Source organism: Calonectris borealis, chromosome 25 (genome assembly GCF_964195595.1).
Source record: "Calonectris borealis chromosome 25, bCalBor7.hap1.2, whole genome shotgun sequence".
NCBI classification, from domain to species: Eukaryota; Metazoa; Chordata; class Aves; order Procellariiformes; family Procellariidae; genus Calonectris; species Calonectris borealis.
Window position 1 is genome coordinate 7,507,408 of NC_134336.1, and position 13,157 is coordinate 7,520,564.

A 13,157-nucleotide genomic window follows, 5' to 3' on the forward strand; every position below is an offset into this window, starting at 1 on the left:
CCCTGCGCTCGCAGCAGTGCCGGCAGCGGGGCGGTGGGAGCCGCGGGGGGCACGGCCGCGCTGGCCACCCCCAGGACTGCCTGCCCCACGGGCACGAAGCACGGCCCCGTCACACCCCTGCCATCACCACCACCCCACCCAGGCACCGTGGTCCTGGCATCCCCCAGCCCCTCGGCTCCGCTCCCCTCCGCCGCGGCGGGGCCAGCCCGTCTCGCCTCCCCCTCCAGCCACCCCCCCTTTCCCAGGGTCCCAGCCACTTTGGGGGGTCTCTGTGCCCGCCTCCCGCTGCCTGCCGTCCCTCGCACCGCACGACGACTGTACACACGACGCTTACCAACACGACTCCACCGCACACACGACAACCCCACGGTCACGAACCACAAAGACAGCTTCGCAATGGGACGTGCCCCGGGGGTGGATGCCCGGGGGCACCACGCGGCGGGGCAGGGGGAGGCGAGCGGGGGGGAGTGGGGCAGGCGCAGGACAAGGGGGGACTTTTCTTTTCCTGCTGGTGCGGCTTCCCCTCTGCGACGATGGTCAGCCCATATCTGCAACACCGAAGGGGTTTTTGGGGGGGTCCCTGTGCCTGAGCATCCCATCTGCAAATGTCCGACTGACGGCATGAGCCCCAGCTGGCCTGCGCTGCCCGGCGTGCTGGTGTGCTGCTGGATGTGTGCCTGGAGATGGGATGCCTGGAAGAGCCAGGACCCCTTCCCTTTCCCCCGGCAGAGCCCCCCTTCCTCCCGTGGCAGCCCCAGCTGCCCTCCCTGCCTCTCCTCGCTAGCAGTCCTTCACACCCCATGTGCAGAGCTGGGGTGCCGGGTATTAAATAGCCATTTGCAATCGGTTTCCAACGATTTTAAATATGCCTGAAACGAGAGGTGGTGTATAAAACTAATGTGGTAATGATCCTGACCAAAGAATAATCCTTTTTAAAAAAGCATTCAAGAAAGATTATATATAATAGAATATATTAAATTCTGTACATGATCAAATAATGTAAACATAATTAATTAACCTGTAAGAATGTCTTTAGAGACTATGCCAGCCGTGTGCCCAGGGTGAAGGTGAAGGGTGGCACATGGGGCTCCTCTGTCACGCTTTGCCACAGACACGTGGGTCAGGAGAGGAGTAGGAGGTGCCCACCCATGGGTCCCACCCTGCCCCGGCTCCGAGCAGCCGCGCTTCCCCTATGGCTCGGTGGGACCCAGCACCTGCACCGTGGTAGAGGAGGTGGTGCTGGAGCAAGAAGGGAAGAGCTGGGCCAGGAAAATGTGCTGGTTCAGTGGACTAACCCTCGCTGCAACCCAGGGACAGGGGCTTTAAAGCCTGTGGTGCCCAGGAGGAAGACGGGCTGTGCAGAGAGCCCCGTGGTACAGAGCAGCAGCTCCCACAGCCTCTCCTCCCAGCCCCTCCATCTCCTCCGGACCAGCCGCTCCAGCTGCCCATCAGCCTGCCTGGCTGCCCCACTCCAAAAACCCTGTTGCACCAAGGGCTGAGCTGCCCCGCAGCGGGCAGCCCTCGCCCCCGCTGTGCAGGGTGGCAGTGGGTCCCTGGCCCACCCCTGCCCCGCAGAGCAGTGGGGCCGGTTTGGGCTCCTGACGCACAGCAGGACCACACGTGAATCGTGGTCCCCATCCCCACGGAGCACCAGCCCCTGGCAGATGGGCGCACCAGGGCTGACCCCTCCTGCTGCCATCTCCCCGGACCAGCTCTCCTGGCAGCCTGGGGATGGGCAGGGAGCCCTCCGGGACAGGCACGCTGGCTGCTGGCTGGAGTCACTCCTGAAACCAGGAGTGACCCCGCAGGAGCCCCACAGCCCCGGCTGTGAGCCCGGTGGCACCTCCCTGAGCTTGGCACGCGGGGGAAGCAGCGTGGGTCACCTAGGCTTGGGGCAGGGTGGACCCCACGCTGCCTCCGGAGGCCTGGCCACCGCATCCCTCCCCTTCTCACATGCACACACCCCTTTCTCAAGGATGACCCACATCACAGCCCCCCAGCTTCCACCCCGTCATCCAACTCCCAAAGCCATGGCCAAGCCAAGACAAGACGTGCAATGGGGCGCAGCCCTCAGCGTTGCCCACAGCCTCTCTCCTCCTCTCCTTAAGCTCGCCCCTTTCTTCCTTCCAATGCAAAAACTCAATGGCAAAAGCGTGCATGAAATCAAATAAATACGCCCCCCTCCCCAACCCTGTGAGCTCCCCCTGAGCCTCCGGCACGGGGGACCCAGGCCAGCAGCACATCACTCCCAGCAGGACCACCCCGTGCAGGGCTGTGCACCACGCACAGGAGTGTGCCCACGCCTGCTCCGGGCAGGGTACCGCAGCTTTCCCACTGGCAGGCGTGACCGTGGCACCCCCAGCCATCCGTGGACGCATGGGCTGCCGAGATGCTGTCCCCAGGGCTGCAGATTGCGCACCCTGCCTTCCATCACCAACCCCCCTTCTCAATGCTTGGTAAGAAAACCTGCCTGGAGCCACACAAGGAGACCCGCAGTGGAGGTGGCCTGGGCGTGTGGGCTTGGCAGAGCTCAGATCTCCACCGGGATTTAGAAGTGATGAGCTCCCCCCTTGCCCTGGGGCAGGATCTCCGCTCCTTACACTTCTACTTGGAGGACTCGTTTCCCGAGGCGGCTGAGAGAAAAGGGTCCCTTTCCAGAAAGGGATGCCCACGCAGGGTGTTCCCGCGCCATCAGCCGTCACCACTCCGTCACCCAGCCCAAGGACAAATCAAACCGGCACCGTCGCAGCGGGGCACTGGGACCGTCCGGAAAGGCTTTCCCTTCCTGCTCCCCCCCGGACCCGCCTGGCTCCGGCTGCCTCTCCTGCCCGCCTGCCCTGCGTCCTCCGGAGGATGCTCACGGGAGGACCCAGCAGATCGGGCACGCGTGTGGGCTGGGGGCTGGGGCCCTCCCCCGTCTCAATATTTGACCCTACGGTTTGTGTTTCACGTTCGACCTCAAGCTCAGACCGATGGCTCTAGCCCATCTTAACAAACAAAGGCAGAAGAGAAAGGAAAAAAAAAAAGTTAGTCTCAATGTTCCCCTCGTGGCTTCTCGGTGGCGAGCCCCCCTCCCCGGGGCGGGCGTCACCCGGGCACCCAGCTCTGGTTCGTGGGCTGCGGACCCCCGGGCAGCGCGGGCACGTTGAGCCCGTTCTGCGGCGGGAGAGCCGAGTCGAAGTTGAAGTCCATCTCGTCGCTGTCCATAAAGTCATTCAGGATGATCGACTCCACATCGCACTCCAGGCTCCCGTTGAACATGTCCAGGTCCAGGTCTGCTGGGAACCTGTCTTGGCCCAACACCGGGGGGTGGACAGCCCCCGGGTAGGGGCCCTGCAGCGAATCCAGCAAGCTCATGTGTGCCCCTTGGTTATTAGCGTAGGAATGCAGATGCCCGTGGTGCGGCATGGCTGTCATGCTGCACGTGTCACTGGGCAAGCTCATAAGGCTGACAGGATTAGCTAAGGCACTGGTGTTGACCGCAGGGTGGTGACCGGCTGGTGACGGGTGGTACAAAGCGTTGCTCTTCATGAGAGAGCCCGAGTGGGACGGGTAGGAGGACAAACCCTGCTCCCCGCTCCCGCACAGCAGCGGGTTGTGTCTGTGGCCACGGGCCGGCACCATGGGGCTGGCCTGCGGCAGGGGCAGGTCCCCCGGGACCATGCTCTCCTTGTGCGCGTAGGAGATGGAGGAGAGCAGGTCCTGCAGCGAGGCGTTCCTGTAGGAGCTGACGGGCGAGAAGGTGGCTTGCTTGTTCTCCTGGATGGTCTGCATGGGCAGGCGGCGCATGAGGCTCATGGCCGGCTGGCTGTAGATAGTCCCGCAGTAGGTGTTGGTGGCAGCCCCCATGGTGGAGCACTTGGAGTTGAAGGTGAAACTGGAGCTCCGCTGCCGCAGGGCGGCCGGGGGGAGCTGCTGCGAAGGGCTCATGGTGTAGCCGTCCTGTAGGTCCTCCAGCATGCTCTCCCCCAGGCTCTCGTTCAGGCTGATGGTGCCAGTCAGGTCGGTCAGCCGGGGCAGCTCCACGGAGCAGCGGGCGTTGAGGGAAGGAGACATGGTGCTGGAGGGGCTGGGGTACATCAGCGGAGAGGAGGGGGTACCGTCGTCCTCCTCCAGCTCGTCCGGCTCATGGTTGGACATGATGGGCGAGAGGCGCCCGCTCAGCGTGCTGGCCGTGGAGTTGGCCCGCGTCCTGAAGTCCGCCCAGGCGTCGTACTCGTCGCTGGCATGGGACGCGGGGCTCTCCGACCACTTGGCTTGCTGGGAGGAAGGGCTGTCCTCCCCACGCTCCTGCGTCACCTGCAGCTGCTTCTTCTTGCTGGCCTTTCCCTTGATCCGCAGGAACTTGCTGTTGTTGTCCATGGAGACCGCCCGCCGGCGGGGCGTCTTCCCCGTCTTGCCGCCCTCGGGGTTCAGCATCCACCAGGAGCTCTTGCCGGTGCCCTCGTTCTGCACGCGGATGAAGCGGGTGTGCAGGGAGAGGTTGTGCCGGATGGAGTTCTGCGGAGACAGCAAGGACAGAGGGGATGGTCAGCAGTGGCTCCAGCACCACGGGCAGGAGGGGGATGACCGCAGGGCTGGGGGGGGCACGGGGCGTCATGGGGGACCTGGAGGGTTGGGGCTCAGTGGGTCTCTCCCACGGCACTGCTGGGCATTTCACCTCCGGGAGCCCATGGGTCATGGCCCTTTGCTGCATCTATCGGCTCTCTATCGTTAGTGCAATTACTGTCATGGCAGGGAGTGGGGGGGGTCTTTAGCACATGCCCTGGGGACCTGCACCAGCCCTGCACCAGGCAGGGCCACGTCTCAGGAGACTCTTCTTCCCTGGCAGGAGCCAGGGGAGGGACAAGATGAGGAGGCAACGAAAACAGGGGCAGAGTCAGCCCCTGCACCATGTCCAGGTCTTCTCCGTCCCTCCCAGCCCTGGCCACCCACGGTCCAAGCAGAGCCCATCGGGATGCTCCGAACACAGCCTTGCCCACACGCACCTCTGCAGAGGTCCCACTCTGCCCACAGCCAGGCACCCCACCAGCGCTAGGGGCAGAGGGACCCCCTTTGCCCACACACCGCCGGGCACCGACCCTCTGGAGCTGGCTCCAAACCACTTTCCCTGCCCGGCATCATTTTGCGATGTGCTCCCCTCCTCCCTCATCACCAGGGAGAGAGAAGCACGCAGCGCGCAGCGCGCTGTCACCGCCACAGCCCAAAGCGACACATCAGCACCATGTAGGCGAGATCTTGTCCCTGAAAGGCCTGTCACCCCCTGCGAGCAGGGCTGGGGACGCAGGTGGGAAGGGTCTGGTTCTCTGCGTGTCTGCAGGCTGGGCCCGGCGGCAGGGACAGAAGGCACGCACCCTGCCCGAGAAGCTCGGGCACCACAGCACGGGGGGGGTTTGCAAACCCAGCTACAGCCCCCATTGCCCAGACAAGGGCTGGTTGGGGAGTGCTTTCTCCCCAGACACTTCTGGCTCCCTGCGTCCACACCCAGCACCTCAAGGGGTTCTCCTATGGAGAGCAATACTCTGTTCTCGCTCTTGCCTGCTGCTGCGGCTCTGAGCAGCTCGCTGGCAGGAGCGGGGATGCCCTTGCAGAAGGCAGGAGGAGGCAGGGAGCTTGCACCAGGGGCCATGTCCCAATGCAAGGGTGCCCAGCTGCCGCTGCCCCATGGGGTGACGGGCTGGGGTGACCCTGGGGAGATGCCTTCAAAGCTCTGGCCAGGGGAGGAGAGGGGACGAGGACATCTGCCTCTTGCTGCTGATCTTCTGCAGCTCATGGGATGCCACTCCAGCTCCCTGTGCCTCGGTTTCCCCAGGGTCCAGAGGGGAGAGGCAAGACACAGAGCCCGGGGAAGAGCATCCTAAAGAGGCATCAGTCCACGGTGTAGAGACCATTGCTCCAGCACTGCCCGCGGGCTCGGGGCTCGGCAGGGGCTGCCGAAGGCAGGCAGACAGCTCCTCCTGCCCCTGCTGAGCTGCAGCGGGGGCGGAGGGATGAGGAGGGGGAAGAAACCAAGGTGCTGGGGAGAAAGTTTGGTGCCGTTGCCGGCGTACAGTGGAATACTAATGAAGAGGCGAGTGAGCTCCAGCCTCATCTATCATATTATGTAATGGCTTACTTCTCTGCACTTCATTTATTTGGAGATTGCTCCCAGGCTGGCTCCTCGCCAGCAGCCACCAAATCCAAGTCTACAGAAATCAATCTCGCGCTGACTGATTAAGCCGTGTTTAGAACTAATTGCTCCTTCGTGTGTGGGGAGAATAAATTACGGGCTTTAATTTCACATCTTTAAAATGCAACTGCAGGTATGGGCTAACCATTAACCCCTTCCTGCACGGCCGCGTGCACAGCTGGGGAGGGGGCAGGCCATGGCTGGCATGGCTCAGGGAACAGGTTGGGATACGCGCTGCCCTCCGCGGTGGCGGCTGCCCGTGTCGATGCTCGTTGCCTTCAGCTGGAGCAAACTGAGCCCTGGGCCAGCCTGCCTGGCAGGGAGAGCTCTCCCTGACCCCCCCAAACACCTCTCCCTTCAGCCACAGGATGACCCAAGCTCCCCTCCATGTGACCAAGCCGCAGTGCAAGCAGCAGGGGACAGAAGCAGAGCACATGGCTGTCACCGTGTTTGCAGAGCCGGAGCCACCAGCCAGCTCAGCCCCGTGGTGCCACCTTGCACCCAGACACAGACACCCGGCGGGCTGGGGATGCCTGAGCAGGGCTTGCTGGGGTGATGCCTGGCTGCTGCTGGGCCCCTTGCAGGAGTGGGGTCCCCCTGCATGGCCCCGGTCCCTCCCTGCTGGTGCTCCCCAGGTCTGCTCAGCCCAGGAGGCAGGAGATGCTGCAGCCCTCCGCGGCTGGGACTGAGCTGCCGTGCAGAGCACGGAGAGAGGGGACGGCGTTTGGGGCGTTTGGGAACACCACGGCTGGACAGAGGTGACATTCAGCACGGTGCTAACCTCCTCCTCTGCTACTGCCTCCCTCCCGCTTCGCAGCTCCAGCGCAAGGCACCCAGGCGCCCAGCACCACCCACGAACCCAGGGCCAGGCCGGCGCTGGGCAGGGGACAGGGCTGGTGGGGGGAGGCTGGGGGGGTCAGGCTGCCCGAGGGAGGGGAGGAGAGGGGAGGCTGCTGCCTCTTCTGCAGCGGAGCTTCATTAAGAGCCAAAAGACAGCAGCAATTAAGTGCAAGGCGCGGCGAGCCCGGCTCGCTCCTCATTAGCACCCCGACGCGCTCGGCTGGCCGTGGCTCGGGGTGCACAGCGCAGGGCAGCGGGCTGCTCAGAGGCGGGCCAGGAGCTTATTAACACCATGCAGGCAGGGACCTGCTTCACCCGCCACTGCCCCGGCAGCCCCACGAGCACCCGGCGTCCCACAGCACCCAGCCCCGGGCTGGCAGGGAGCAGCGATGATCACAAGCCCCGAAATGTGGGGCTCAGCTCCCAGCCAGCCCCTGGCAGTGCGGTGATGTGCAGGGGACCTCAGGGCTGGCAAAAGCTCCCTGACAGCAGCTGCCTTGGCGGGGGTGTGCACCAAGGTCTGGCACATTTTGGCAGGGTGCAAGGGGAGCAGGCAAAGGCTGGTACCAGTCCCAGGGTCCCCACGACACTTCTGATACTGCTCTGCCCCTCTCTGCCCTGTGACCCAAAGTCCTGCACCACTTCTCGCAGCAACCTGCACCTTTGCAGGGCTGGCCATGCCCTGCACCCTGGCTGTGTCTCCCTCCCCGTCCCCGTCTGCCCCCATGGCACCCCCTCCCTGCTCGCCCCGCTCCAATGGCTCAGGCCCCTCACCAAAGCAGAGAGACCCTGCCGGCATCCTGGCCCCACGTGGCACCGCAGCCCCGCGGTACCCAAACGGTGCAGGGCAAAGAGCATCGGTGCCCAGCGTGTGTCTAGACCGTGCCAGGGCTCCTGCCGGGGGATGACACCCACCGTTTCAGGCACCAGCCCTCGCCCCTGTAGCTCTGTGGAGGGGCAGAAGATGCTCTGGGCAGCGGAGGCGAGGGCTGGAGGTGGCACCAAGGCTGCCAGGTGTTGCAGGTGGACCCAAGCCCCGCTCAGCCCCGGTTGACACCAAGGGAGGATGAGGCTGGAGCTCGTGCCAGCCCCTGGCCACCAGCTGCTGGAGGCTTTGACAACCTGGAAGACCCCAGTGCCATCCCGGTGCCCGTCTGCCAGGGGCTGGCCCTCCTGCAGGGCCGGCATGGGGATGGAGGGGCTGGTGGGAGCCATGGGCACCTACGGAGCCTTCTTGCCCCCCCAGGAGCCCTTCTCCACGGAGCCTCATTGTCAGGGGAACAACCAGTGTGAAATCGGTCTGATTAGCAATTAGTCCCATTGTAAAAGGATTAGCCGGACCCTATTGTTTGGATGAGTGACTTGACTATCAATTTGCATCTGGCAGCGATGATGATGCTGCTGCTGTGGTGGGAGCCTTTCCCCCGTGTCCTTTTGACCGGACAGACGCTGTCTGGCGAGGCTGTGCCCGGCACAGCGGCGGGGTGCTGGTAGACCCCTGAGATGGGCATCGATGCCAGGCACAAAGGTGCCCTTTGCAGGATCCCGAGCACCTTGCCGATCCCCACCTCCAGCACGTCCCGGGGGTCACTCCTCCAGCTTTGGGGTGCCCACGGGTCTCGGGGTGCAAGGGGGGCTGGACATCCTCCTGCCTGCCCCAAGGAGAGCACGGGGTGGGGGAAACAAGTGCAATTCAAGTGAGAGCAGGATTGCACAAGCCCTGGTCCGGGCCAGAGCTGGGGAGAGCAAATGAGGGGACCCCATTGACCTGCCCCTGTCCCTGCCACTTCCCCTGCACCCGTCCGCTGTCCCCGCCACTGTCCCTGGGCTGCCACCCCTCCCTGCTGTCCCCACGTCACCCGGGGTTTTTCTGGGCAAAACCACAAAACCCCAAAATCCCAAACCCCAGCCTCCTGCCCACACATCCTACCCCTCCCAATGGCAGCACAGCCCGGTCGTGCTCACGGAGACCCCGCGTGCTCCCAGCGAGCCCCAGCCCCGTGGCCGGGGTCTGTACGTCTGTCCAGGCTGCTGGTCCATCCAGCTAATGAGCCTGTTACCTGGCAGAGATTCACACGCTGGTTAACAGGAGGAAGCAGCGACAGGGCCACTAACGAGCGCTCTGCCGGCTGCTTTCCGGCAGCACGAGCATGGCTCCAGGGGTTAATTGATGCTTATTTACTTCTCGCACACAAAAATTGCCAGCATTGGAAGAAATATTCCAGGGGTCAGAGGCTGCTGACAGCCGTGATGGTGCCTCATCCCGGGGGATGTCGTCCAGGGGTGGCGGTGGCATGGGACAGTCACCAGTGACACCTCCAAAGACGTCATATTCGCCCAAGAAACAGCACTGCCCATGGGCACCAGCACCATGGCCTCTTGGCACCACCCCTGGGGATGGCCAGCCCTACTCCCCGTGCCATTGGTGTCACCGTGCCACTCACCACCCCAGCGTGGGCCTGTCCCCTCCGTCCTGCCCCAAGCGGCTGGTGGCTGTGCGCAGTCCACCAGCCCTGGCACCGAAGCGCTGCATCCTGAGCACGGCCCACGCCTGCCTGGTGAGCAGATGGCAGCTGGCACGCCGCGGCAGCACGCCCAGCACGCCAGAGGGATGCCAAGCACCCCAGATGCTCACAACCGGGACGGATGCCCCATGCTGATGGCAGCCGGACCCCCGTGCCGTGCCCGAGGAGCGGGATGAGACCCCCGTCACCTCTGGTGGCTGCAGGCACATCAGCCTGCTCCACGGCAGCCCTCCTTGCACGGGTGGGTGAACCCCGCACCGGCTTCAGGCAGGGGAAGAGGCACAGAAGAGAAAGCTGGGGAGAGGGCAGCCGGGTGGCTGTAAATCCAGCCTAACGCCTGACAAGGTTCCTCCAACTCCCCAAGGATGGGACGCAGCCTGGCACTGGCAGCATGCCGGGCTCAGGAAGGCTGTGAGTCCTTGCTGGCCTCTCTGCTGTGAGCAGCCCCGGTGATCTCCCCATCTCCCCGCTGCCCCCGGGGCTGGGGCAGCACGTGCCGGCTTGCCGGGAAGGAGCAGCCCCTGGCGCAGGGCTTGTCGAGGCAGTTTTGAGAAGCTGCCATGTACGTGGGATCTCCTCTGCTCCAAAACTGCAGCCTGTGCTCTGCACTGCCCCATAGCACCCCCCACACCCCCCTACCCCAGGCAGCCCTCTGCAGTGCCCTGTAGCCATGCAGCTGCCCCACAGCCAGCCCCCCTGCACCGCCCCACGAGGACCCCAAAACCAGCTCTCTGCAACGCCCCACAGCATCCCATGCTGTGCCCCATAGTGTCCCACAGCCGCTTCTCTGCAGCGCCCTATAGCATCTACAGCAAACTGCACTGCTCCATCAGCTCTCTGCAGTGCCCTATAACATCCTACAGCCACCCCCCTGCAATGCCCCATAAGCCCCCCCAGCGCCTCGCACTCTCTCGGGCACCCCGCAGCCAGCTCGCTGCCCCCCAGCTGGTGCCCAGGTCCTGTCTGACATCTCCCCCTTGGGGAGTCAGGGCTGTCCCCCCCGCCCCCAGCATGTCCTTCCCTGGGGCATTGCTGCTGGAGCTGGGCAGGGGGGACCACACGGGCTGCCCGGTGCCCCCGGAAAGGGCACGGCGGGGGCAGAGGGAGGGCGCCCGCCTCCCCGCCGCGGGGGTCTCGCCAGCGGCTGCCGAGCGGAGGCGAGCGTATTCGGGTCAGTGCGTCGCCTGAGCAGAGCCGGTCTGACGTGCTGCTAATTGAACCAAATGCCCATTAGAGGCGTGACGGGCCGTGTCCATCCCGGGCTCTGCGTCGCAGGTGGCTGACACGCAAGGAGCCTGAAGGCTGTTCAGCATGGCCGGGCCAGAGCATCTCCCGCCTCCTCACGCATCACGGCCAGCTTGAAGCCCAGCCGGCATCTCATTAGGAGCTGCTAATCAACCCCTAGGCGTGCGCTGGGGCGGGGGGAGAGGGGCAGCTTGGGCTTACGGGGGACCCCATGCTGCAGACCCCTCCCTGCATAGCCCCCCCCACGGCCCCTCTCCGTGCCACCCCCCGGGGCAGAGCAGGGGCAGAGCCTGGCAGGGACCGGGCAGGGGGGTCCAGCCTTGCCCTGCCCCATAGATCCATGGGGCAGAGCATGGCTCCAGGCAAGCCCCATGCTCTGGGGTGTAGCAGTGGAGCTGGGAACCTGTGCTGTGGAGCCAGGCTGTGCCAGATGCTTGCCCGGCCCCCTGGCCATGTCCCTCTGCCTGGGGCTGGGTGATGGCGTGCCGCACACCAACCTCTCCTGAAGGAGAAGGTCTGGGTGGGAACCGCCAGCGTGACCCCAACCCACTGCCAGGACTCACCAGCCCCATCCCAAGCCTCGCTGTGGCTGCCTGGGCTCCAGACCAGGTTTGAGGACAGACGGGTGCTGTGGCGGCTGGATGGGTCCCCAAGGCGAAGCCCATCCCCTGCCTGGTCCCGTGCCGGTCCTGGCCCACCTTTGCCATGCACCTCATGGCTCACAGAGGGTCTGACCCCCGGTGCAGCCCCCCCGGGAGCAGCCCGGGCTGCGCGCCCTGGCACAGCACTCCCCCTCGCCGCCCCTGTGGACTTGGCAGCTGAGTTTGTGTTTCGCAGTTGGCTCGGTGCCTCCCTCCCCCTCCTGACCACGAGCTCTGCAAGCGATTCCCAAACCCACCGGAGAAGTGACTGACACAAATCAAACCACGCACCGCTCCCCATGCCCGCCCCTGGGCAGCTCCCCCATGCCCAGCACTTGCTCCACTTGGCCGGGGACGCCCACTTGGGCATCCCCACTGCAGCCTCCACACACCCTGGCCCCAGGGTGGGTGCCAAGCCATGGGTGGGCGCTTGGCTCAGCCTTTTCTGCACGCTGGGGCTGCACAGTGGGGTGAGACCCCCTGCACACCTCCCGGCCAGGATGGAGCTGGCAGAGGACAGGCTGGCCACATCAGGGGACTCCTCATGCCCAGGCTGAACCATCCCTGCGGTGGCAGCAGTGCCACTGAAGCAGAGGTGGCAGGCGCAGCCGAGCATCCCTCTCCCGGCCCTGGTTACCACTGCTGCCAAACAGCTGGTTGCTACCACGTTCTGCAATGGGAGTGTTGCCGTTTCCATGGCAGCCGGTTTATTTTAGCCAGCTGCCATCACTCCATGTCCCCTTCAAAACCAGGAGCATCCTCCCTGCCCCTCCGGGTCCTGCCTTGTCCCCATCCCCGGGCACCTCGCTGAGAGCCCGGGGAGCACCCACAGCGCCCATCCCATGGGACAGCCTTTCCCCGCTGTCCGGAGGGGACAAACACAGCACCAGCGTCTTCCCCACTTCCCACCACGGCCAGTGGGGCTCACACCAGCTCAGCCACCAGGTCCCAGTGAGGGGGCTCAGGGGATGGGTCCCCAGAGCCCAGGGGGCAAGGGATGGATGCATGGGGACAGCATCAGGACTGGCACCGGGTGATTTCAGTGCTGGAGGGACACCTGGATGGTAAATTCAGCCCCCACAGCCTGCTCAAAACCACTCCCCGCTCCAGTTTGCTCCTCCCTTGGCCAAAGCCTTGGGCTTCTCCTGATGGGGCCAGCACAGCCCCCAAACCCGCTGTGACTTTGCTGGGGCTCTGCATGACACCTCCTCCTCCAGCCATGGCCGTTCCCAAGCTGGTCCAGGACAGAGGGGACAGAAGAGCCGGTCCCCAGTGTGACTGGCAGGGGAGAGGTCCCTTCACCCCACGGTGTCTGTCCCAAGCCCTGTCCTGCCAGGCAGCCCCAACCACCACCCCGCGGGGACCATGCAGCCTTCCCAGCTGGGACCGTCCGTCCTCGGCGCTGCCGAGCTTTGCCGGGGGGAGCGCGGGGTCAGAGGAGCCCTGGGTGCGATGTGTAACGCGGGAATCCCTCTGCGTCCCCGGCAGAACTGCCGCCTCCGTGAATCCCCCAGCACCGCCTGGCCTGCCCCACTGCTCCCCAAAGGGCTCATTAGATCACACCAGGGTGGCTGCAGATAACGAGCAGGAGCGCTCGCCTCCCGGGGAAGTGGGCAGAGAGCGGGCAGAGAGCAGGCAGAGAGCAGGCAGGGCCGGGGAGCTCGGGGACCATCCTGTGGGAGCCCGGGGGCTTAGCAGGCGGTGGCCTGGCCCCGATATGGTGTCACCGTCCCCACA

The 13,157-nt window shown here is 64.9% G+C and overlaps 1 protein-coding gene across 1 annotated transcript in view; it reads right to left on the minus strand.

Moving 5' to 3' along the window:
* Positions 1–500: 500 nt before the first annotated feature.
* FOXO6 (forkhead box O6) overlaps positions 501–13,157 on the minus strand; it is a 39,425-nt gene continuing 26,768 nt past the window's right edge. The window contains exon 2 of the mRNA XM_075173171.1: positions 501–4,500. Within this exon, the coding sequence (XP_075029272.1) occupies positions 3,088–4,500 (1,413 nt within the window). The 3' untranslated portion in view covers positions 501–3,087. The remainder of the gene's footprint in view (positions 4,501–13,157) is intronic.